General features: G+C 36.5%; 1 protein-coding gene across 2 annotated transcripts in view; it reads left to right on the forward strand.

Annotated features, from left to right (window-relative positions):
* The window catches only part of HERPUD2 (HERPUD family member 2), a 47,026-nt gene that overhangs the window by 13,681 nt on the left and 6,667 nt on the right, over positions 1-26,678 (forward strand). The window contains exons 3-5 of one of the 2 annotated variants that reach the window (XM_043463218.1): positions 11,633-11,710; positions 15,023-15,136; positions 17,635-17,789. In XM_043463218.1, the coding sequence (XP_043319153.1) occupies positions 11,633-11,710; positions 15,023-15,136; positions 17,635-17,789 (347 nt within the window). The remainder of the gene's footprint in view (positions 1-11,632; positions 11,711-15,022; positions 15,137-17,634; positions 17,790-26,678) is intronic. The other variant, XM_043463219.1, reaches the window with a different exon arrangement.

The following is a 26,678-nucleotide window of genomic DNA, read 5'->3' on the forward strand; positions in this document are numbered from 1 at the left end:
TTTGCTATTATTTTCTCCCAATCTGAGGGCTGTCTTTTCACCTTACTTATAGTTTCCTTTGTTGTGCAAAAGCTTTTAAGTTTCATTAGGTCCCATTTGTTTATTTTTGCTTTTATTTCCAATATTCTGGGAGGTGGGTCATAGAGGATCCTGCTGTGATTTATGTCGGAGAGTGTTTTGCCTATGTTCTCCTCTAGGAGTTTTATAGTTTCTGGTCTTACATTTAGATCTTTAATCCATTTTGAGTTTCTTTTTGTGTATGGTGTTAGAAAGTGTTCTAACTTCATTCTTGTACAAGTGGTTGACCAGTTTTCCCAGCACCACTTTGTTAAAGAGGTTGTCTTTTTTCCATTGTATATCCTTGCCTCCTTTGTCGAAGACAAGGTGTCCATAGGCTCGTGGATTTATCTCTGGGCTTTCTATTCTGTTCCATTGATCTATATTTCTGTCTTTGTGCCAGTACCATACTGTCTTGATGACTGTGGCTTTGTAGTAGAGTCTGAAGTCAGGCAGGTTGATTCCTCCAGTTCCATTCTTCTTTCTCAAGATTACTTTGGCTATTCGAGGTTTTTTGTATTTCCATACAAACTGTGAAATTATTTGTTCTAGTTCTGTGAAAAATACCGTTGGTAGCTTAATAGGGATTGCATTGAATCTATAGATTGCTTTGGGTAGAATAGCCATTTTGACAATATTGATTCTTCCAATCCATGAACACGGTATGTTTCTCCATCTGTTTGTGTCCTCTTGATTTCTTTCATCAGTGTTTTATAGTTTTCTATGTATAGGTCTTTTGTTTCTTTAAGGTAGATATACTCCTAAGTATTTAAATTGCTTGTTTGTGTGGCAATGGTGAAGTGGTATTGTTTCCTGTAATTTCTCCTTTCTGTTGTTCTCATGTTATGTATAGGAGATGCAAGGGATTTTCTGTGTGTTATTTTAATATCCTGCAACTTTACTATATTCGTTGATTAGCTCTAGTAATTTTCTGGTAGAGTCTTTAGGGTTTTCTATGTAGAGGATCATGTCATCTGCAAACAGCGAGAGTTTCACTTATTCTTTTCCTATCTGGATTCCTTTTACTTCTTTTTCTGCTCTGATTGCTGTGGCCAAAACTTCCAAAACTATACTGAATAGTAGTGGTGAGAGTTGGCAGCCTTGTCTTGTTCCTGATTTTAGGGGAAATGCTTTCAATTTTTCACCACTGAGGGTAATGCTTGCTGTGGGTTTGTCATATATAGCTTTTATTATGTTGAGGTATGTTCCTTCTATTCCTGCTTTCTGGAGAGTTTTAATCATAAATGAGTGTTGAATTTTGTCAAAGGCTTTCTCTGTATCTATTGAGATAATCATATGGTTTTTATCTTTCAATTTGTTAATGTGGTGTATTACATTGATTGATTTGTGGATATTAAAGAATCCTTGCATTCCTGGGATAAGGCCCACTCGGTCATGGTGTATGATTTTTTTAATATGTTGTTGGATTCTGTTTGCTAGAATTTTGTTAAGGATTTTTGCATCTATGTTCATCAGTGATATTGGCCTGTAGTTTTCTTTTTTTGTGGCATCTTTGTCTGGTTTTGGAATTAGGGTGATGGTGGCCTCATAGAATGAGTTTGGAAGTTTACCTTCTTCTGCAATTTTCTGGAAGAGTTTGAGTAAGATAGGTGTTAGCTCTTCTCTAAATTTTTGGTAGAATTCAGCTGTGAAGCCATCAGGTCCTGGGCTTTTGTTTGCTGTAAGATTTCTGATTACAGTTTCGATTTCCTTGCTTGTGATGGGTCTGTTAAGATCTTCTATTTCTTCCTGGTTCAGTTTTGGAAAGTTAGACTTTTCTAAGAATTTGTCCATTTCTCCCAAGTTGTCCATTTTATTGATACAGAGCTGCTGGTAGTAGTCTCTTATGATCCTTTGTATTTCAGTGTTGTCTGTTGTGATCTCTCCATTTTCATTTCTAATTTTGTTAATTTGGTTCTTCTCCCTTTGTTTCTTAATGAGTCTTGCTAATGGTTTGTCAATTTTGTTTATTTTTTCAAAAAACCAGCTTTTAGCTTTGTTGATTTTTGCTATGGTCTCTTTAGTTTCTTTTGCATTTATTTCTGCCCTAATTTTTAAGATTTCTTTCCTTCTACTAACCCTGGGGTTCTTCATTTCTTCCTTCTCTAGTTGCTTTAGGTATAGAGTTAGGTTATTTATTTGACTTTTTTCTTGTTTCTTGAGGTAAGCCTGTAATGCTATGAACCTTCCCCTTAGCACTGCTTTTACAGTGTCCCATAGGTTTTGGGTTGTTGTGTTTTCATTTTCATTCATTTCTATACATATTTTGATTTCTTTTTTGATTTCTTCTATGATTTGTTGTTATTCAGAAGCGTGTTATTTAGCCTCCATATGTTTGAATTTTTAACATTTTTTTCCCTGTAATTGAGATCTAATCTTACTGCACTGTGGTCAGAAAAGATGACTGGAATGATTTCAATTTTTTTTGAATTTTCCAAGACCAGATTTATGGCCCAGGATGTGATCTATTCTGGAGAAGGTTCTGTGTGCACTTGAGAAAAAGGTGAAGTTGATTGTTTTGGGGTGAAATGTCCTAGAGATATCAATTAGGTCTAGCTGGTCCATTGTGTCATTTAAAGTTTGTGTTTCCTTGTTAATTTTCTGTTTAGTTGATCTATCCATAGTTGTGAGTGGGGTATTAAATTCTCCCACTATTATTGTGTTACTATTAATTTCCTCTTTCATACTCATTAGCATTTGCCTTACATATTGTGGTGCTCCTATGTTGGGTGCATATATATTTATAATTGTTATATCTTCTTGGATTGATCCTTTGATCATTATGTAGTGTACTTCTTTGTCTCTTCTCACAGCCTTTATTTGAAAGTCTATTTTATTGGATATTGAGGTGGGTGTCTTGTAGACAGCATATATAGGGGTCTTGGTTTTGTATCCATTCAGCCAGTCTTTGTCTTTTGGTTGGGGCATTCAACCCATTTACATTTAAGGTAATTATTGATAGGTATGGTCCCGTTGCCATTTACTTTGTTGTTTTGGGTTCACGTTTATACAACCTTTCCTGTATAGAGAAGATCCTTTAGCATTTGTTGAAGAGCTGGTTTGGTGGTGCTGAATTCTCTCAGCTTTTGCTTGTCTGTAAAGCTTTTGAATTCTCCTTCATATATGAATGAGATCCTTGCTGGGTACAGAAATCTAGGTTGTAGGTTATTTTCTTCATTACTTTAAGTATGTCCTGCCATGCCCTTCTGGCCTGGAGGGTTTCTATTGATAGATCAGCTGTTATCCTTATGGGAATCCCTTTCTGTGTTATTTGTTGTTTCTTCCTTGCTGCTTTTAATATTTGTTCTTTGTGTTTGATCTTTGTTAATTTGATTAATATGTGTCTTGGGGTGTTTTGCCTTGGGTTTATCCTGTTTGGGACTCTCTGGGTTTCTTGGACTTGGGCGCCTATTTCCTTCCCCATTTTAGGGAAGTTTTCAGCTATTATCTCCTCAAGTATTTTCTCATGGCCTTTCTTTTTGTCTTCTTCTTCTGGGACTCCTATGATTCGAATGTTGGGGCATTTCACATTGTCCCAGAGGTCCCTGAGGTTGTTCTCATTTCTTTTGATCCTTTTTTCTTTTTTCCTCTCTGCTTCATTTATTTCCACCATTTTATCTTCTACCTCACTTATCCTATCTTTTGTCTCCATTATTCTACTCTTGGTTCCCTCCAGAGTGTTTTTGATCTCATTTATTGCATTATTCATTTTTAACTGACTCTTTTTATTTCTTCTAGGTCTTTATTAAACATTTCTTGCATCTTCTCAATCTTTGTCTCCAGGTTATTTATCTGTAACTCCATTTTGTTTTCAAGATTTTGGATAATTTTTATTATCATTATTCTAAATTCTTTTTCAGGTAGATTGCCTATCTCCTCCTCTTTTGTTTGACTTGGTGGGCATTTTTCATGTTCCTTTACCTGTTGGGTATTTCTCTGCCTTTTCATCTTGTTTAGATTGCTGTGTCTGGAGTGGGCTTTCTGTATTCTGGAGGTCTGTGGTTCCTTTTTATTGTGGAGGTTTCACCCGATGGGTGGGGTTGGACGATTGGCTTGTCAAGGTTTCCTGGTTAGGGAAGCTTGTGTCGGTGTTCTGGTGCGTGGAACTGGATTTCTTCTCTCTGGAGTGCCCAGTAATGAGTTTCGAGATGGGTCTATGTGTTAGGTGTGACTTTGGGCAGCCTGTATGTTGACGCTCAGGGCTATGTTCCTGCATTGCTGGAGAATTTGCGTGGTATGTCTTGCTCTGAAACTTACTGGCTCTTGGGTGGTGGTTGGCTTCAGTGTAGGTATGGAGGCTTTTGGATGGTCTCTTATTACTTAATGTTCCGTGTAGTCAGGAGTTTTCTGGTGTTCTCAGGTTTTGGGCTTATGTCTCCTGCCTCTGGATTTCAGTTTTATTCCTCCAGTAGTCTCAAGGCTTCTCCAACTATACAGCACTGATAAGAAAACTTCTAGGTTAATGGTGAAAAGATTCTCTGCTGTGAGGGACACCCAGAGAGGTTCACAGAGTTACATGAAAAAGAGGAGAGGGAGGAGGGAGATAGAGATGAGCAGGAGGAGAAAAGAGGGGACTCAAGAGGAGAGAGACAGATCTACACAGTTGTCTGTTCCCAAAGTGTTCTCCGTAGCCCAGACACCCACAAAGATTCACAGAATTGGATTGGGAAGAGAAGGGGAAAGGAGGAAATAGAGGTGTTCTGAGGTAGAAAATGGAGAGTCAAAAGTGGGAGAGAGTAATCAACACACTCCTGAATAAAAATGGGAACTGAATATTGGCTTCTTAAATGTCCAAAATTTATATCACATACTGAAAAACAAAGATTAAAAATCTAGAGTAGAGGTTAGACTCTTAAAAATACAATATTAAAAACAAAAAATTTTAGAAATATATATGAAGTTCGGTTTACAAATAGGGCTTCTCTTTTTTTTTTTGCAAGGTTATAGTGAAATGAAAATTAAAATTAAGGAGTAGTAGAGGAGTAATAGAGAACTTTAAAAGAAAATAAGAGAAAAAGAAAAAAACAAGAAAAAAAAATTTTTTTCCTAATTAAAAAAATCGTAAAAATATATGAAAATGAAAGTTAAGGAGTAATGGGGGAGTAATAGGGAATTTTAAAAGAAAATAAAAGAGAAAAAATAAAAAAAAAATTTTTAATTTTTTAAATTTAAATTTTTTAAAAAATTTTAAAAAAATTTTTAATTTTTTAAATTAAAAAAATTTAAATAAAAAAAGGGTAAAATTATATCTAGGAATTTCTCTGGAGCTGTTGCGGTCAGTGTGGGTTCAGTTCAGTTTCAGATAGCTCCTCGTTCCAGTTTACACTTCTCGATATCTATGGGCCCCTTCCGGTGTAGTGGGTGTTATCTACAGGGATTTTAATCTGTTGCACTGGTCCCTTCTGAAGTGGTTCCCTTTGTTTATTTGGCTTCTGTTTGCTGGTCTCTTCAGTGCCTAATTTCTGCCCTGACACAGGCGGGCGGAGGTGGTCTCTTGTTCAGGTTGCTAGTTCTGTCGCACTGCGGGGAGGGAGGGGCGCTGCTTTCCCTGTCTATGCTGCTCAGACTCCCGGCTGCTCTATATGGAGCATGCCGTGCGTTGCGTGCAGTTCCAGTTACCGGGTATTCCACAAAAGCGTGGACTCAGTTGCGCCTGCGTTTTGTGCCTTCCCCGGCCGAGCAGCTCAGGCAGCCAGGAGTTTGACGGGCGCACTCTCCCCGGGTGCCGCTCGCCTTCTCCCCTCCACGGTCCCAGCCTCAGTTTCTGCCTACGCTGGTCGGGTGCGTGGGCCCTGTGTTTAGCTGTGATCCTCCCAGCGGATGTCAACCATCCAGAATCTCACGAAGTCTTTGGTTAGAAACTGGAGGCCTGTTTGCAGTGTGGTAGGGGATGCCGTCTTTGGGGCTGAGTTTGCCCCTTTCCCCTCCCCGCTGCCTCCTGCCTCCGGCGGGGCTGGGCCGGTCTGCAGCCGGCTAGCTCCTCTGGACTTGCTCGGTCCCTTTGTTCTGTGAACGGCCGGCAGTGTGTTCAAGCTGGTTAATTTTCTCTCTTGCTGTCCCACAGTTTAAGTTGGTAACTCACAAAAGCTCCCTCCGATTGTCCTCAGGGCACTCAGGCCCGGTCCTTACCCTAAGCAATGCCGCCCGCTCCTCTCCGTTCCACCCCCACTTGCTGATGCCAGATGTGGGCGTCTGAGGTACTTTTCTGCTGGGAGTTGCTTTTAGGCACGTAATCTGTGGGTTTTATTTATTTTTCCTCCCGGTTAGGTTGCCCTCCGAGATTCGAAAACTTCCCCCAGACCCGCCAGTGTCAGGGTTTCCTGGTGTTTGGAAACTTCCTCTATTAAGATTCCCTTCCCGGGACGGGTGTCCGTCCCTAGCTCTTTTGTCTCTCTTTTTATCTTTTATATTTTGTCCTACCTCCTTTCGAAGACAATGGGCTGCTTTTCTGGGCGCCTGATGTCCTCAGCTAGCGATCAGAAGTTGTTTTGTGAAGTTTGCTCTGTGTTCAATTGTTCTTTCGATGAATTTGTAGGAGAGAAAGTGGTCTCCCCATCCTATTCCTCCGCCATCTTGGCTCCTCCCCTAGGAGTTCTTAAAATCTTTAATTTGGAGTTTTTCATTTTCACATAAGAATTATCATTATAGATAATTGAATGAATACTTTATAGCTGACTCTCATGAGATTTCAGTACCTATATTCTAAACTAAGTGATCTTCCTAAATGTGTTAAATTTATACGGCTAAGTTTTTCAAGCATGGGCTTTTGGAGTCTGTGAGGTTGCTGACTGATAGTGGTCTGTATTGTTTCTGTGAAATAATTGTTTTAAACCTATCTACTAAATAATCATGAGAGTAAACTAAGTTGGATTGCCATTGTACTTAATTTATATATATACATGCCAGTAGTCCAGAATATTGAGTATTCTAGCATACTTTTATGTCCCATCTTGCTTAAAAATGATACTTGTGATAAAGTACCTGATTAATTCCATTACTGCTACAGTTTAATAGTATTTAATAGTATTAAATGGAGATTACCTATGTAGAAAGTAGCTAATACATATTTTCTTACATTTTGAAGTAGTTGATAAATACTTCTTGCATCCTTCTTTCATCCCATCCACTCAGTACATCCTTTCACTAAAAATCTGAAGGTAAGTAATTTATGCTTTGCACATGGACTTGACTTTTTTTTTTTACTAATTTCAAATATTTTTCTATGTAGAGGTGAAATGAATTAAAAGTTTTCTTTTTGTTATTTATAAACGTCATTTTAAACTGATTCCTGAAAGCTCTTCAAACATGGATTAGGGCTTGCTTTTTTAGTCATCAAATTGATAGTTATTGCAACTTTAACCAAACCTATTTAGCAGTATCCTAATCATGTTCTTATACATAATGAACAAAGGTAGTCTGCTACTGGTCATACAACTTATCAGTACTGTCACAAAATCTCTCATTAGATCTTCATGAAACTGCATGATGTCAGAGAAGCAGTTGTTAGAGATTAGTGTCAAATGCTCATTGAATGTTTTCTAAGTGTTCTGCTCTGTTGTTAGAGGTTTGTGTGTATTTTTATTGTTGTGAAAATTCAACCTTGTGAAATAGGTACTATTATTGCCCTCATTTTTTAAATAAGAAAACTGAGGCAAAGAGTGGTGGTAGTGGGATTGTGTACAAGTTTCTTAACATTTCTTCGCCTATCTCTGCCATATTCTTCTCTAAGTTCAACTCCTTCACACAAGATTTTACCCCTTATGAGTTACTCAAGAACATTGCTCTTGAAATTTTCTGTTTTTCTCTCCTGCATCATCACTTTGGAATCATCCTGAGGATGGGTTATTTCTGTTGGCATACAAACATGTTATTTCTCTTTCCTCAAAAAAAACAAAAACACAAAACAGTAAAACAAACAAGACCCTCTTTTGACTCCCACTTCCCTTCCAGCTATTACCTTTATTCCCGTTCTGTCTGTAGTGCACAACTCCTTATAAATTCTGAATATTCATTATTTGTAACTGTACTCCTATCCTTTTCTCTTAAATACATCCCAGTAAAGCTTTTACCCTACTGTTCGACCAAGATTGCTTTTATCAAAGTCACCGGGGAGCTCTATGTTGCAGGATATGGTGGGGGATATAGAGAAATAAATAGAATAGTGTGAAAGAAGGACACTATGAGTATATAATAAAAACCTAGAAACATTCAAATACCCATGTTGTAAACTTTAGTATTTCTGTGTAATGGAGCATTCAAAAAGAGTGGGGAAGACATCTTTATACTGCTAAGGAGTACTTGCCAGGGTAAAATAAGAGAAAACAAAGTACTAAAGAGTGAGTATCATGTTCTACCTTTTATGTGAGAAAAGAAGGGATACACAAGTGTGCTTATATCCAGATTTTTTTATGTTGTTAAAAAACCATGGAAGGGTAATTCAGAATTACAGAGGAAGAGGATAGGGGACAGAAGCTAAACCTCTTTGTACGTTGTTCTATAATTTTTCCTTTGTTTCTGTGTATTTTATATATAATTTTAAAAATTAAATAGCAAAAAAAATCCTAGATGGTAACAAAACAATTTAACAGTGTCAGGATGTTAACAAAATTACAAGAAGAATTATTACAAGTAATTTTGAAACAGTATTTTGACTTCATATCTCTAGTAGGATACATCTAAGGACTGAAAAAGTGACAAGAAATCTTAAACCTCATCCAGTATTATTGAGATTATACATAGTAGGATAAAGCACATAAGTACTTTTGCTAATGGCATAATTTTGTTAATATCATTAGTAAAAAACATTTTCAGGGTGACAGATGTATAAATAAAATTAAAAAACCATATACCATTCAGTTAAAATCAGAAAAATGAATATTCACTCAGGGTTTAAGTTTCTCCTTTTCAAAAATACGTATTTGGTATCTCTCTTGAAGAATCTTAGAAATAATAGCAAGTGACCATAAGTACCCTTAGACCCCAGATTTTGTCTTTAGATGCCATTTCCTATTAAAAGGAATCAAAGCCCCTGGAACTGTGGCTGTTTCCAGGCCGGGCAAAAGAAATGTGGAAAGTGAACCTTATGTGCCCGAAAGCAAGGAAGCTCTTACAGACTACAGAGGTCAAAATTATTTTCTACCCCAATGAAATAATGGATCTAGGCAGTTTGATCTAAGTTATTAATAAGGTGAATGTTTGATGGCAGATTTCATAGGGGATGAATCAGGCTGACAATATTTAAATACACTGATTGATCTTAACATGACTAAAAGTAGGTCACCCAATCTACATGTGCTAATAATGATGTGATATAACAGGACATTCTCTTGTCAAACAAAAAAGAACCTGAAGTTAATCAACCCTCCAGATCTAACTGCATTTACAGAGACTACAGGACAAACTATACCATACCAAAAGAACAGAGTCACTTAACATCCAGACTGCAACATGTTTTCTTCAACAAATAGCTAGGGAAAATTTTGAAAGAAGTGGAAGCTGTTAAAAGATTAAAAGAGACATAACATCCCAATTCCATGTGTGAACCTTGTTTGATTCTGATTTAGACAAACCATCAGATGGTAAAGAATCTGCCTGCAATGCGGAAGACCTGGGTTCGATCCCTGGGTTGGGGTGACCCCTGGAGAAGGGCATGTCAACCTACTCCAGTATTCTTGCCTGGAGAATCCCCATGGACAGAGGAGCCTGACAGGGGCTGCAGTCCATGGGGTCACAGAGTCGGACACAACTGAGCGACTCAGCACAGCACAGCACACATCCCTAAAAAGACATTTTTGAGCAAGTGGGGAAAATTGAACTGTACTGGATATTACTTAATAAGAAATTAATGTTTATTTTATTGAAGGTGGTTAGTTGCAAAAACAACTGCTCCAGATACATGCTATTTTTTAACACGTGAAAAGAAATGATATGGGGTGTTTGTCTTAAAATTCTTTTCCTTGCCAAAAATGAAATGGGGGTGGGTAAATGAAACAAGAATAGCAAAATGTTGATAATTGTTGGAGCTGGATATTTGGGAATTCTAAAGAAGGTAAGGGGCTTCATTTTATTCTCTCCACTTTGTGTTTGATAATTTTAATAGTAAAGTAAAAAAATTCATAAGAAAAGACTGATTTTTTTATATCAAATGATATGACATAGGAGTACCTATTAAATGTTGGAGCTGATAGTTTATGATGGCTATAGTATTTATCAAAGGAACTTCTTTAGGTTGCAGCTGAAGTAATAAGTATATTGTAGAAACTTATAAAGCATTATCTAATTCATTTCTTCAGGGCTTAAATCAGTCTTTATCTGCTTAGCATTTAACTTATGTTATATAATTTACTATTGTGCCCCATTCAGTGTTTATTTGTATTGATTAAAGTTTCAAGACTTGTGATATGTAGTTTTTAAAAAAAATCCTGTGTTGTATTTGGTTGTTTATATATAAGAATTTGTATATGTGCATTTTTGGAATGGTGCACTCAAAAATACTTCTGGGGAAATTAAATTACACCTAAAAGCTAAGTATCTTGGAAGGACAACTATACCTTCTCTTGATCTTTGGTGTCTAAGATACCCTGAACCACAGATCTTAACTACAGAATGGCTCTTTTTACTGTGGTTAATTTTAATGTAGACTCTTTTTTAGTAGCCATGTTGCATATATAGACTGTTTGAAAATTGTTATAGTTATTGCTTGGATTTGGCATGTTTAGTAGTTGTCAATATAGCCAATATTTGTTTCAATAGAGTTCAAGGAACACTTGCCTGTTTCTCCATTATGAAATAGGAGGTCTTATGGGGACTGTACATAAATGTTTTTATTTTAAATACCTAATGCTTGTAGTGTGAGCACTGAGCAGATTTATTAGAAGTACAAAATGAGGCAGAGATAACCAGAATTTATTCTATATTTTGGGTTGTATATGGAGATGGCTCTTGGATCTCCATGCACTTGAGCTTATTTTTCTTTAGTCTGTGTTTTTGAAAAATGTACAAAGGTATTCATGAGAATGGCAAGAATAATAAAAACTAGAATAGTTATCTAAGACTGTAAACTATATCCAAATGGCTTTTAATTTAAAACTGATAAATTACCCTGCATGATGTTACTGAAGAAGAAAATAAATTTTATGTATACTTTTGCTTAAAAATACTGACAAAATAATGCAAAGTAACACTGGTGACCTTGGAATTTTATCCCATTGTGGACTGTTAAATAGAAAGCCAGCCACCTTCTCATTAATAGTCTTGAAGGTTTTTAATGATAGTCACACATGCATTGTATTATGGCTGAAAGACTGACTTCCAATTTACCTGTTTTCCCACTGTTTTAAAGATAATTTGGTAATTATCTGTATTTTATTATATCTACAGTAGATATGTTACCATTTGCTGAACTTTTAATGTCTTAAATGGAATTTGGAAAAACCAAATTCTTAAATTATGTCAGTTTTCTGCTTATTTGTGCCTAAGGGGAATTTTACTTTACCCATAGTAAGGCATCTTATTCCCAACCTTCTATTTGTATAATTAGAAAAAGTTGAATTTTTTTCTTTATCCCATTTCTTAGTTGACGAAGGATCAGAGATTGGTGTATTCGGGCAGACTGCTTCCCGATCATCTGCAGCTGAAAGACATTCTCAGAAAAGTAAGCTTTTCCACCACTATTCAATACCAATTACTCAGAGTGCCAGAGGAAATATGTTCTGAACTTTCTTTTGATATCCAACCAATTTAGTTCTTAGACACCTAAAATCAACCCTTTTGGGTAGCATAATAGGTGATTCTGATTAGTTAACAGTTTTATATATCCATCTGATAGCTAAATCTGAAATAGCATTACATATTTGTGTTCAGGGATTTGTTATCTTGTGGAAGAAAGCCATATCGACTTACCACTAGTGCAGGAGTAGAGTGCTCAAGTAGGCTGGTAACAGTCCCCTCTCTTAAATCTGTTTTTGATGAAACTACATGACATTTTAATACAAGTTAACTTGGGTTAGTAGTTTAATTTTGGGACATCAAATATTACAGAAGGAAGCCCACTTGGTCCATCAGCAAACTTTGAATCCTGGTACTCAGAGTTAAATATATTTTAATATAATTTTTTTATAGATAAAATGCTAGTTACTTTAATGGCAGCTTTTAGCTCATGTTTATTTGTGGAATTTATACTTTTAGAATTTTTCTGCATTTGAGATTCTTTTTGCTTGTGAATGTAGCAGAATTGAATATATAGCTGTTAGGTTTCACTTTAGATTTTTGACTTAACTCAGTGTTTTCCAGATATCCCTAATCTCTTTATGCTCTTGTGTATGTTTATGATCACCTGTGGGAAATTTTAAAAAACCTTACACTGGTGTATTCCTTCTGTTTAGATAGTTGACATTTTAGCTTTGCTAGTGTGACTTCCTACTGTCATTTTCATTTTAATTATGTAGTTTCAGGTTGCCAAAGTGGTTTAATAACATCTCTCACTGTCTCTCTCTCTCTACTTCTCCCTCTCTCTCAAAAATACTGGCTTTTGTAGCATATATCCTCCCCTCTTTCTTTTCTTAATAGACTTTATTTTTTAGAGTAGTTTTAGGTTCATAGCAAAATTGGGCAGAAGGTATAAAGATTACCCATATAACTTCTGCCTCCACACATACACAGCTACTCCCACTAACAGCATTCTACATCAGTCTACATTAGAGTGCTACAGTAGTTAGAGTTGAAGCCTGCATTGACATCATCACCCCAAACCCATAGTTTACATTAGGGTTCACTCTTGGTGGTGTACTTTCTGTAGGCTTTAATAAATGTATAATGACAGGTATCCACCTTATAATATTGTACAGAATATTCACTACCCCCCAAATCCACTATGTTCCACCTCTTCATTTTCTTTCCTAGTTTTATCCTTAAAAACTTTTTTTACTATATGCTCTTTGAAATATAGATGTATTATTTTAACCCAAGGATAGCTAGAGTCTGAACATGCATACTTCTCAAAAGGGTTTTGCTGCCAAAAATCATTTCCAGCCAGAATACTTAAAATGCTTTGGGATTTCCGTGGTGGTCCAATGGTTAAGACCCTGCGTTATCACTGCAGGGCGCTCGGGTTCAATCCCTGATCAGGGAACTAAGATCCCACATGGGCCTCTCTATGGCCACCCCCCTGCCCCCCCCAAAAAAAAAACAACAAACAAAAACCACCCAGTTTCAAAGGACTGTTGTGTCCCTTATCATAGAACATTTTGAACAGTATCTTTGCAATTTGAGCAGATCACTGAACTGTATAACCCTTTACTTCTTTCAGTTAAATGCTGTCATTAACTTTACCTGTTTAGTTATAAAATGTTTTATAGAAACATTTCCCAAAGGTGAATAAATACTATGAGGTAATTGTGGTTAATATGATCTTTGAAACTAGGTTTGTATGGATGAACACCTTACACTTGGATGTTTTTTTACTGTTCTGTATTCCCAAGCTAAGGGGACATTTTAAATCAGGCATCCTTTCTACTTGCTTTGCTTGGTGTACCTCATGTAATGCTATTTCTGGGAATGCCTTTCTTTATTTAGTATTCTAACTCCTATTAACTTCTTCCTCTAAACCCCTAAAACAGTTATAGTTCATGTGTCTCAGTTTTGTGCAAAAGACTGATTTATGTATTTCTCTAATTGTGCTCTAATGTGCCAGTCTGTTCTTTTAAAAATTTATTTATTTATTTATTTGTTTTTGGCTGCTGGGTCTTCATTGCTATGCCAACTTTTCTCCAGTTGGAGAGTGGGAGCTACTCTCCAGTTGCAGCGTGCGGGCTTCTCACTGCGGTGACTTGTCTGGTTGCCAAGCACAGGCTCTAGGGCGCGCGGGCTTCAGTAAATGCAGCTCTCGGGCTCTAGCGCACAGGCTCAATAGTTGCGGCGCATGGGCTTAGTTGCTGTATGTGGGATCTGCCCAGATCAGGGATCAAACCTGTGTCTCCTGCACTGGCAGGCAGATTGTTTACCACTGAGCCACCAGGGAAGCCCTAGTCTGTTCTTTTAACAACATCATGAGTCTCTTTAGGGGAGGGACCGACTCCTGCCCTCTCTTGGATTCACCTCAGAATTAAGCACAGTTCTTGTTTATGGAAGATGATGAATTCCTAGAGCTTTGTTTCTCTTTCTCACAACTGGGCATCTTTTCTTTATTTCCTGCCGCACCCCCCCCCCACCACCTTAAAAAAAATCATTTTCTGACTTTTTAAAAGTGCTGCGCCATCCTTTGTTCTTCTCTGCCTTTCCTTACTCTACCTTATTTACTTGCTTTATGCCTATGATAAATATACTCATGAAATCATTAAGCTAAAATGTCAATTATCTTTAGAGTATTTTCCTTCACTCATAGTTGTAGATTTATGGAGACATATTTGGAATATTTACAGAATATAGTTCAAATAGATGCTCTACGTCTGTGTATCAGTGTTAGAGATAAAACCAGTTTTTGACTTAAGAAATAAAATATTGTTGCTAAAATTCAGACAGATGAGATTATAGTGAGGTTATTTGAGTTTCCTTATCACTGTAAGTTTTCAAATAATGAAAACATTTGCTATTCAAAGTTTGTAGGCCTCAGCCTCAGGGCGACTGTCACAGTACTGATTAATGTGTGTAGTATTTTTATACTGAAATCATAGATTGCATTGACACAACTTTACAGCAGTGTTTGCTTCAAAATCCCTTGGTAAACAAAATAATAATTTTTTTCATATAGTAGTTCCTGAGTGTTGAGACCATTTTCTAAGCATGGAGGAAATACTGAATTCAGAAGGGTCCCAATTTATGTGTGGGTGACAACAATTTATTACTAAGAAAATGGCTGTGGTAGGAAGAAACTTAAGTTTTGAGTTAAGTATTTCTGCTTAGCTACTGACATTTTTGAGCTGTGTACTTTCCAGTACTACCCTTTAAATGTAATTTTCTTTAATTTTAGCAAGATGAGTATCATATGGTTCATCTAGTATGTACTTCTCGGACTCCTCCCAGTTCTCCAAAATCCAGCACCAATAGAGAAAGTCATGAAGCACTGGCATCCAACAGCAATTCTGTGAGTTGTTTTGGGCAGAGCAAATGCTGAAGTTTTCTGATTATCCCTTCTTGCCTCTAAAAACTAAGTGGAAAACAGAACAACTGGATCTTGTGGGTGTGAGACTGTGTTGTGAACAGCTTAAGTTAATCATTTAAACTTCATTTTTAGAGATCCAGTACACAATGTAATCCCTTGAAGCCTGTTCCCCATGAGTTATAGTTTGCTATATGGCAGGTCAGTAATAGAGCCAATCTTCAGGGGTTTAGTATTTACTGAAATACTAAAAAGACAGAATTATGATATGGTTATATAATATAAACTCTACAGCCAATATTTCGGAAATGTTTAAGGTATTTTATATATTATATTTAATCAAGGTAGATTAAATTATTTAAACTTTAAGTTTGCTAAATCTTCTTGAAGAAGATTGCTTGGTCAATAATTGTTTTTTAAAATGACTGGATTTGAATATATATTCCAACTATGAGAGGAATAATTACTTGATGTACCCGGTTCTTTCAGACCTGAGTATTCATTTTTCCCTCCTTATTTTTCCATCTGCCTAAAATTGTTTTGGAAATTTAAAAAACTAGTTGAACTTTTCAACTTAGACATTTTTTACACTGTCCAAATTCTTTTATATTAAATTATTTTTGGTTTCCTGTAAAAGCTTTATGGGACACCTTTGGAGGTGCAAGAAAAGGACTGGCTGAGTGGGAAGCTTGTGTAAAGCTTCCTGGGTAGGGAGCTTTTGTACTGCTGAGTGTGCTTTCCTTCTTGTCAGGAATCCAGCCGAAATTTTGAGGAGGGGACGGAATGGCAGGGGTGATAACGAGATACTGATTGTTAACTGCTTCTTTAAGAAACTAGATCTTGTAGTTGCTCTCTTTAATTAGCATAGCCTCAATGGTAAGTATTTTCTCGTACTAGCCATGGGAATTCAGCTTTCACTAAACTGAAATTTGTTTTGTTGATAAACCTAAGGGTCTTTCTATGTTTCCTACCTTGCATAAGAAGGGACAAAACCCTGGTACTGGCATAGAATTCTGTTTATAGTCTTTGAACAGTTGTGTTACTCCTGTTTCTGTTGACAGAGAACTTTCTTTTCCCTTTTTTAGTGGTTCCTCAGCCATGATTTCATTTCTTTAGAATATATATTCAGTTTTTCAGAGGTGTGTTATAAAAAATCTAAGAAGTATCAAAGGAGAATGAAATTGAATTCCTCTTAATTTTTTTTATGGCTGATAAATTTCAGTGGGACTTGATAATGTCTTAAAAATCTGTTCATGAAAGTTATCTAATAAGGTCAGGAATAATTAGTTCTAGAGAAATTAGGGTGTGCTGCCAAATGGCTAGGCCTTTCTTCTATTAATTTTTTTAGTGAATACCATATTTTTATGACCCATTTAATATGAAATCTTGCCAAAAAAGAAGACTTTGCAGGTTGTGTACCTAATAGTCAGCCTTCCTAGTAGATATTTGGTGTCTGTTTGGTATGGAATGACATTCTAAAGCTTTTGTTAATTTTTCAAAGGTCCTTAGGACCTTTCACATGGCAGGAGTAAGGAAGGTAGACATGCAAAAAGACATGCTGTAAATAGGAAGGCAGTACCAGTAAATGTGATTTTAACAAACTTGGAAGGATGTTGAAATTATCTTGTATCCAGTTTTTTAAAGTAGGTAATTTATAGAAACTGTAATTGTGTTTTAAATTTACATAAAACACTTGACAAACTATTTTCAAACAGCAACAAATTGAGGTGGTCTTCAAGGGGTTATATTGATTAAAGTTGTTGAATCTGTAAGTTACTGACACCATTAATGCATGAGAATTTTAAAATTCTGTTTGGTATCTTGTTCATTTTGTTAAAAAAAAACAGTATTTGTTGGTAGTATCTTTAAACTAATAGGATTTTAGGACTGAAAGGAATCATGAAAATCTAGTTCATTCTCATTTCTTATAGGAAAGCTGTGACTTAGGGGGTTAAGTGAATTGTAAGGTTATGTTCCTTGTTAATGTCAGAGATAACACCAAATTCTAGCATGCTCTTCAATGTTTTAAACCAGTATATGACTAATAGCATGTTATACAGTAGCTGGTACATAGTAACTGTTTAAGTGATCCAGTTATTAGTACCATTATTGAACACTTCCTTATGTGTTAAGCATCATGAAAAGAGCTTTGCATGCATTAATTTTCACAAATTTTGTATGCTATTTTTGGTATATAATGACTACTCAGCCATTTATAGTTGAGAAATGGACTATTATTGTATAATTAATGGATTTTTATTTTCTAAACTCTTTAGTCTCATGAGAATTAAATTATTTATACCTATATATATAAATAAATAAATATACCTATTATGCTGGGCACACAAGTCAAATCAGTAAATTTCTAGAATTCACTCTTTGCGGAGGGATTTCACAGATACATTTTTAGTAATGTGTCTAAAATATTGTGATTATAATGAGTTAAATCTCCTTGAAAAAAATAATTACATTTTTGTTTGTAGAGTTCAGATCAGTCAGGATCATCAACTCCATCATCCAGTCAAGAAACCTTGACTTTAGCTACCAGTTCTTCCTCAGAAGGATTGAGGCAACGTACCCTTCCACAAGCACAAACTGACGCAGCACAGAGTCATCAGGTCCCATATGTAATGCAAGGGTGAGTGAAACTCTGATAGCTTTGGTCCTCTTAAAAATCTATGACTCCAGACTTTCATGGTAGCCCCCTTCACTAGTCAAAGTACGTTTGAAATTTATTCATATACCTGATTATATGTTTGGCGAATTAGAGGGTTAGGTGCAGCAGTTTTTTGGGGGCTGTCCTGTGTGGTTTGTGGGATTTTAGTTCCCTGACCAGGGACTGAACCTGGGCCCTCTGCAGTGAGAGCACTGGACTGCCCCCGAATTCTTAGGAGCAGTGCTTTTGAAAGCTGGTTGTACATTAGAATTGTCTGGGGCAGTACCTTTCAGTCTTTAATGTTGGTGCTAATCACCTGGAGATGTTGTTAACATGCAGGTTCTGATTCAGTTGGTCTAACAGGGCCTGAGATTCTGTATTTCCAGTGAGCTCCGCTGTGATGCTGATGCTTCTGATGCTTTGACTATAGTTTGAATAGCAAGGATCTAGGTAACTAAAATTTTTGTTTTTACTCAATCTCACTATGTCATGCTCAAGTGCTCAGTCGTGTCCAACTTTGTGACCCTAAGGACAATAGCCCATCAGGCTCTTCTGTCCATGGGATTTTACAGGCAAGAATAGGCTGCCATTTCCTCCTCCAGGGTATCTTCCCTACCCAGGGATTGAACCTGTGTCTCCTACATCTTGGGCATTGGCAGGCAGATTCTTTACCACTAAGCCATCAGGGAAGCCCCAGTCTCACTATAGATCTACTCAAGTTAGTCTTCTGGAGAAAAGATGGGTGAATAAGAGTGTTCTTGGAAGAGTATAGAGCCTAGTAAATCTCTTTTTTAAAAGTTCTACTGGTGTTTATGATCAGCCAGGCTTGGTAACAACTAAGACCGAGTATTGTGATAAGTATTATGGTGATGTATTATGAAGATATGCTAACCATTGCATGTTATCCAGAGACTTTCTTAAGAGGAGTTTACTCAAAAAAAAAAAAAAAAAGAGGAGTTTACTCAAGAAGCTTGCTATGGCTACATTATATTTAGGAAGTACAATAGGCCTCTTGGGTTAGGCAGTTCCAGGGGGAATGCAGCCAACAGCCACAGCAGCTGTGGACAGCTCAGAGAGGAGGATCTTGGGGAATACAGTTTAGATCTGGGTCTGTCTGAAACTGGAGTACTTTTGAAGTAAAGGAAACAGGAATAATAGTTACTGATAGTTGTTTTGCATTGCATATTGTGCTGTGGGACTGCAGTGTGTGACAGTGCTCCAAATCTATGATGGTGAGGCTGGAAATAAGCAAATGGCTGGGACCCCCCAAAATGGTAGTAAGTGATGTAACCAAGGAGTAGCCACTAACTCTTAAGCCAAAGAGGATGTAATAACATATGGGTACTTTTTACTTAGAACTTTATAAACTTAATTCAATTCTTAATGTAGAAAAACAAAGCTGAGTATATAGACAAATAATAAGACTCATTTGTCTCATATTCTTGAGTTTTTCTTCTAAAAATAAGTGTTTAGTGAGGCCGATTGTAGACTTTTATAAAGCACCTCATGAAACTATTTTTGTTTTCAGAAAATGATTATTACAAACCAGAACTTTGTTATTTGTAAAAAAAGTGTTATCACGATTTACATGGTAGAATAGTGGCTTAAAATAGTTTGTCTTATGACAGTGATCCCTTTTCTGTCTTTTTTGCAGAATAAGACAGTTCAGTTCCTCTCAATATATACAGAGTGCTGTTACTAATATTTTACCAAATATGGTGGTAGTGATGGAAAGTGAGAATGGATATAATAAACCTTGAAGAATATATAATGATATGTTGACAATAGTTATATCTGCATAATAATATTTTTAACTCTTTCTCATACTTACAGTGAATATATTAATATATATATTTTAACTCTTGATTTATTAAATTAAGGTAAAATATGCATAAAATAAACCTTTTAAAGCATTTTTAAAGTGCACAGTTCACTAGCATTAAGTACCTACACAGTGAATATATACTCTGTAATAAAGTATATAAAGTTGCATGTTTTCAGAATAAGACCATGGATATCTTGGAAACATAGTCTGTTGAGAAAATCAACAGACTTTGGAGCAAACACATTTAGCTCTTAGAAGTATATAAAACAGATTAGAAAAATCTGAAATAGTGTTTATTTTGCTAAAAATGAGTATTAAGATGAAAAGAGGTAAAATCCTTAATAATATTTAGTTTTAAATCAGGAGAGCAGTATAGCTTAGTGGATGTACAGATTCAGGAGTCAGCCTGCCCTGGTTTGAATCCTAGCCCTATCCACTGAGTAGCTTGGGCAAGTCTCTTCTCTTCTTTGCTTCAGTTTGCTCATGATCTGGAGATAATAGTACTTATTATACAGGATTTCTGTGTGGATTAAGAGTTCATGTATGTAAAGAGTTGAGTGGTAGCAATTATTTATAAATTCATTCATACTTATAAGTGAATGCTGTATGTTCATTCAGCAAACATATCTATAGGCATTGGTGAGTCTGACACGCTGACACGTCTGAATGAGTGCCAGTACCAGGTGCTGAAAAACAAGGCTGTATTTGGAAAGAGCACTTTGTGATTTACAAAGCAATTTAAGTGAAAGTTCAATAAGTAGGTTATTCGGCTTAACAATGAATGTGATTTAACCTAATCTTATAGTTGTAATCTTTTACTAATGAAGACTTTACATCTGTCTTTATGTAAATTTTATTTAATATAGCCTTGCCTTAAATGTGCAAGAGCAGTAATTTAGTGACCTTGAAGAATTCACCAACAAAATATAATCTCTCCACATCATTTTTAGACTCCAGGACAGCTTATATTTAGCTAGTCACATGTGTTTTCCACCATGTAGGTTAGTACTCTCAGTCTTTAAAATTGCTAAATTCTGATCACTGTTCCTTGAGTTTTTGAATCACTAGGTTCGGGGTAGTGTTTAGGACTCTGCCAACTTAACAGCATTCTGGGAGCCTAACTTGTCAAGACATCCTAATGCAGGTGATTATTTGCCCATTAAGCTCTTGAGGAAACAATGAGAAGACCAAACAGTACATGTGCATCACCACATTGGCTGTCCATTTATAATGTCACATTTATAAATTGTGACTGTTTTGGACTCACAGTGTGTTATGCTGTCATGTTTATTTAACTCTAAACATTGCTGACTGGTTCATAAAAAGTTGCCCACTGTTTTGTACACTTAATTTCCCTGCCTGAAATAGTAGCAGCCTTGTTTTATAATTAATAAAACTGAAAACCTACTCATTGTACTCTTCTGTTATTTGATTTTTTTAATATAAAAAACTGCTTATAACCCACCACCCAGAAATAAGTGTTACTAACATTTTTGTAGTATCCTTCTAAATACTTTTCTAAGTATACTTTTAAAATAGAAACATCATACTATTTTATTTTATAAATCTTTTAAAAATGCAGAATGTAGTCTGGACATATTTCCAGATCAAATATAGATCTACAACATTTAAAGTTTGCATTAGCAATTACCTCAAAGGCCTATGCACTGAAAATTATAAAATAATGAAAGAAATTGAAGACACAAATGCTCATGAGTTAGAAGAATTAGTGTTAAAATGTCCATACTCTCAAAGCAATCTATAGATTCAGTCAGTATCTGTCAAAATTGCAAATATTTTTCACAAAAGTGAACAATCCTAAAATTTGTACAGAACCACAAGATCCTAAATAGCCATAGCAACCTTGAAAAGAAGAACAAAGCTAAAGGCATCACACTCCCTGATTTCAAACTATACTATGGAGTAATAGTAATTAAAACAATATGGTATTGCCATAAAAACAGATTGGTGGAACAGAATAGAGAACCCAGAAATAAACCCATACATATATAATCAATTAATTTATGACAAGAAGCAAGACTATGCAATTAAGAAAGGACAGTCTCTTCAATATATGGTGTTGGAAAAACTGCAACAAAATTAAGCTAGACTACTATTTTATATCCTACATAAAATTAACTCAAAATAAGAATTCCCTGGCAGTCCAGTGGTAAGGACTAGGTACTTTCACTGCTGAGGGTGCAGGTTCAATCCCTGATTAGGAAACTAAGGTCCTGCAAGCCACACAGCATGGCCAAAAAAGAAAAAGTTAACTCAAAATGAATTTGATTTGAATAAAAGGCTTGAAACCATTAAAATCCTAGAACAAAATAAAGCTCCTTGACACTGGACTTGGTGGTGATTTTTTAGATTTGACAATGAAAACAAAACTAAATAAATGGAATTACATTAGACTAAAAAGCTTTTGCACAGTAAAAGAAATCATCAACAAAATGAAAAGGCAACCCACTGAATAGGATAAAGTATTTACAAATCATATGCCTGATGAGGGGTATATACAAAATACATAAAGAACTCATACAATAGCAGAAAACCAAATAATCCAGTTTAAAAATGGGCAGAGGACCTGAATAGACTTTCTTCCAAGAAGGCATACAGATGGCCAGCAGTTATATGAAAAGATGCTCAACATCACTAATCATCAGACCAACGCAGGTCAAAAGCACAGTGAGATACCTCACACCTGTCAGAATGGCTGTTATTAAAAAGACAACAATTAATAAGTGTTGGTCAGGATTGTGGAGAAAAGGGAACCCTTGTGTACTGTTGCTGGCAATGTAAATTGGTACACCCACTATGGAAAACATTATGGAGTTTCCTAAAAAAATTAACAACAGAACTAGCATGTGATCCATCAGGTCCAGTTCTAAGTATCTAAAGAAAATGAAAATACTTAATTTGAAGAGATAAATGTACTCACATGTTCACTGCAGCATTATCTATAATAACCATAAGGAAGCAACCTCAGTGTGCCTAGGGAGAAAATGGATAAAGAGCTCATGGTACATTTATACACAATGGAATACTATTCAGCCGTAAAAAGAAAAGTTATAGTGTTTCTTTCTTTCTTTTTTTTTTTTTTTGGCAGAGTAATGTTTCTGCTTTTTATTTTTTATTTTTTTCATTTTTTAATTTTTATTAGTTGGAGGCTAATTACTTCACAACATTGCAGTGGGTTTTGTCATACATTGACATGAATCAGCCATGGAGTTACATGTATTCCCCATCCCGATCCCCTATAGTGTATCTTTCAGTAACAATTGTTAAGAGCCTGATTCACCATACCATTACAAATTCATACATCCCAGTGCAGTAAGTTGGAATGCCCTTGTTTTAGTTTAGACATGATAAAGAGACATTCTTTTTATTCTGTTTTGTGAACTGCTTATTTGTTGGCATGTTGGCATTTTAAAAAGTTCATTTGTGACAGTTCTTTATGTAAAAGAATATTACTAATTGATACTATTGAGTATTATTTGTTTAGTATTAATAATTACTTACCATAAGCTCAGCATTGTATTAAGCACTTATACATGCTTTATTTCATTGAACTTTATACCAACTCTGTGGCCTAGGTACTGTTCTCTCCCAATTTATGAATGAGGAGAAGGAGGCTAAATGGTACGTAGCCTGCTTTACTTCAGCAGTCAGTAGCAGGACTAGAATTCAAATCCACATCTGACTAGAAAGTCTGTGTTTGTTAACTGTCTTGTTGAAGTGAATATTTTATCATTTGTTTCAGTATATTTTTCTGTGTTACCATTTGTATTTTGATTTCATTTATAATGGTGGTTCTCTCCCCTCTACTCTCCCATTTAAAACTTCTCTCTAGTCAGATCTATTGGTCAGATTTGAAGCAACCTGACTGAATAAGCAAATTTTTCATATAAGGATCATGTGGCTTTCTTCAGGAAAGGTTTACTTAGAATTTGCGGTAGCTGGGCACTGAAGACAGGAAAATGAATTATGTAGTTGCCCTCAATGGAAGTAGGTCAGATTGGCAAATACATTGCCATTCCCTGATGTGCTTCTATGGCTTTGACAAAGTTCTGCAGGAGCCTGGAGGAGGGAGTGACTGTGTGCTTGCAGGAGGTGGGAGAGCTTCATGGCTGGTAACACTGGGGCTGATTTTAAGGGACGTTCAGCAAGGGAGAGCAAAGTAGTGTGGAGAGTGTTGAAAAGGCATATTCTGAAAATAAAGTGGGAATTCCATGCAGGTTTTCTTTGAAAGAATTAGTTTCTGATTGTTGAAGTTTGCAGTTCATCTCCTCTCCTTTATAATTCTTAACTTTAAAAGCATACTAATGAATCTCTATTATAAGGATCTTACCTAACATCCAGCTTCAGCAACAGTGTATAGACAGCTCTTCAATCTGTCCCTTGTTCCTCTTTTTTTTTTCACTTGGGCTGAAGTATTTTTAAAGTAATCTTAGACATCATATCCCTTCATCTGTAAATACTGTGTATCTGTAACAGATATGACAGATATGGACTATAAGAATCACATACCATTAGAACATGCAACAGAATTAAAAATTCTTTAATATCATTTAATACTCAGTTCAAAACACAAGAGAAGACTCTACACATGGACATCACAAGATGCTCAACACTGAAATCAGATTGATTATATTCTTTGCAGCCAAAGATGGACAAGCTCTATACAGTCAGCAAAAACAAGACTGGGAGCTGACTGTGGCTCAGATCATGAATTCTTTATTGCCACATTCAGACTTAAATTGAAGAAAGTAGGGAAAACCACTAGACCACTCAGGTATGACCTAAATCAAATCCCTTATGATTATACAGTGAAAGTGAGAAATAGATTTAAGGGACTGGATCTGATGGAGTGCCTGATGAACTATGGACGGAGGTTCGTGACATTGTACAGGAGACAGGGATCAAGACCATCCCCATGGAAAAGAAATGCAAAAAAGCAAAATGGCTGTCTGAAGAGGCCTTACAAATAGCTGTGAAAAGAAGAGAAGTGAAAAGCAAAGGAGAAAAGGAAAGATATACCCATTTGAAAGCAGAGTTCCAAAGAATAGCCAGGAGAGGTAAGAAAGCCTTCCTCAGCGATCAATGCAAAGAAATAGAGGAAAACAACAGAATGGGAAAGACTAGAGATCTCTTCAAGTACATTAGAGATACCAAGGGAATGTTTCATGCAAAGATGGGCTCGATAAAGGACAGAAATGGTATGGACCTAACAGAAGCAGAAGATATTAAGAAGAGGCAGCAGGAATACACAGAAGAACTGTACAAAAAAGATCTTCATGACCCAGAAAATCACGATGGTGTGATCACTCACCTGGAGCCAGACATCCTGGAATGTGAAGTCAGGTGGGCCTTAGAAAGCATCACTATGAACAAAGCTAGTGGAGGTGATGGAATTCCAGTTGAGCTATTTCAAATCCTGAAAGATGATGCTGTGAAAGTGCTGCACGCAATATGCCAGCAAATTTGGAAAACTCAGCAGTGGCCACAGGACTGGAAAAGGTCAGTTTTCATTCCAATCCCAAAGAAATACAATGCCAAAGAATGCTCAAACTACCGCACAATTGCACTCATCTCACACACTAGTAAAGTATAGTGCACAATCGCACTCATCTCACATGCTCAAAATTCTCCAAGCCAGGCTTCAGCAGTATGTGAGCCGTGAACTTCCAGATGTTCAAGCTGGTTTTAGAAAAGGCAGAGGAACCAGAGATCAAATTGCCAACATCTGCTGGATCATCGAAAAAGCAAGAGAGTTGCAGAAAAACACCTATTTCTGCTTTATTGACTATGCCAAAGCCTTTGACTGTGTGGATCACAATAAACTGTGGAAAATTCTGAAAGAGATGGGAATACCAGACCACCTGACCCACCTCTTGAGAAACCTGTATGCAGGTCAGGAAGCAACAGTTAGAACTGGACATGGAACAACAGACTGGTTCCAAATAGGAAAAGGAGTACGTCAAAGCTGTATATTGTCACCCTGCTTATTTAACTTATATGCAGAGTACATCATGAGAAACGCTGGGCTGGAAGAAGCACAAGCTGGAATCAAGATTGCTGGGAGAAATATCAATAATCTCAGATATGCAGATGACACCACCCCTATGGCAGAAAGTGAAGAGGAACTAAAAAGCCTCTTGATGAAAGTGAAAAAGGAGAGTGAAAAAGTTGGCTTAAAGCTCAACATTCAGAAAACTAAGATCATAGCATCAGGTCCCATCACTTCATGGCAAATAGATGGGGAAACAGTGGAAACAGTGTCAGACTTTATTTTTGGGGGGCTCCAAAATCACTGCAGATGGTGATTGCAGCCATGAAATTAAAAGGCGCTTACTCCTTGGAAGGAAAGTTATGACCAACCTAGATAGCATATTAAAAAGCAGAGACATTACTTTGCCCACAAAGGTCCATCTAGTCAAGGCTATGGTTTTTCCAGTGGTCATGTATGGATGTAAGAGTTGGACTGTGAAGAAAGCTGAGTGCCGAAAAATTGATGCTTTTGAATTGTGGTGTTGGAGAAGACACTTGAGAGTCCCTTGGACTGCAAGGAGATCCAACCAGTCCATCCTAAAGGAGATCAATTCTGGGTGTTCATTGGAAGGATTGATGCTGAGGCTGAAACACCAATACTTTGGCCACCTCATGCAAAGAATTGCCTCATTGGAAAAGACCCTGATGCTGGGAGGGATTGGGGGCAGGAGGAGAAGGGGATGACAGAGGATGAGATGGCTGGATAGCATCACCGACTTGGTGGACATGAGTTTGGGTAAACTCCGGGTGTTGGTGATGGACAGGGAGGCCTGGCGTGCTGGGATTCATGGGGTCACAAAGAGTCGGACATGACTGAGCGACTGAACTGAACTGAACTGAATACTCAGTTCGTGTTCCATTTTCCCAGATTGTCCCAAATGTCTTTTTATGGTGGTTTTGATTGGATCAGTATTCAGAGATTGACTTACTGCATTTGGTTGATGTTTCTTAAGGCTCTTTTAATCCAATCCCTATCCCTAATTTTTTTTACTTTA

Source organism: Cervus canadensis, chromosome 3 (assembly GCF_019320065.1).
Source record: "Cervus canadensis isolate Bull #8, Minnesota chromosome 3, ASM1932006v1, whole genome shotgun sequence".
Classification (NCBI taxonomy): Eukaryota; Metazoa; Chordata; class Mammalia; order Artiodactyla; family Cervidae; genus Cervus; species Cervus canadensis.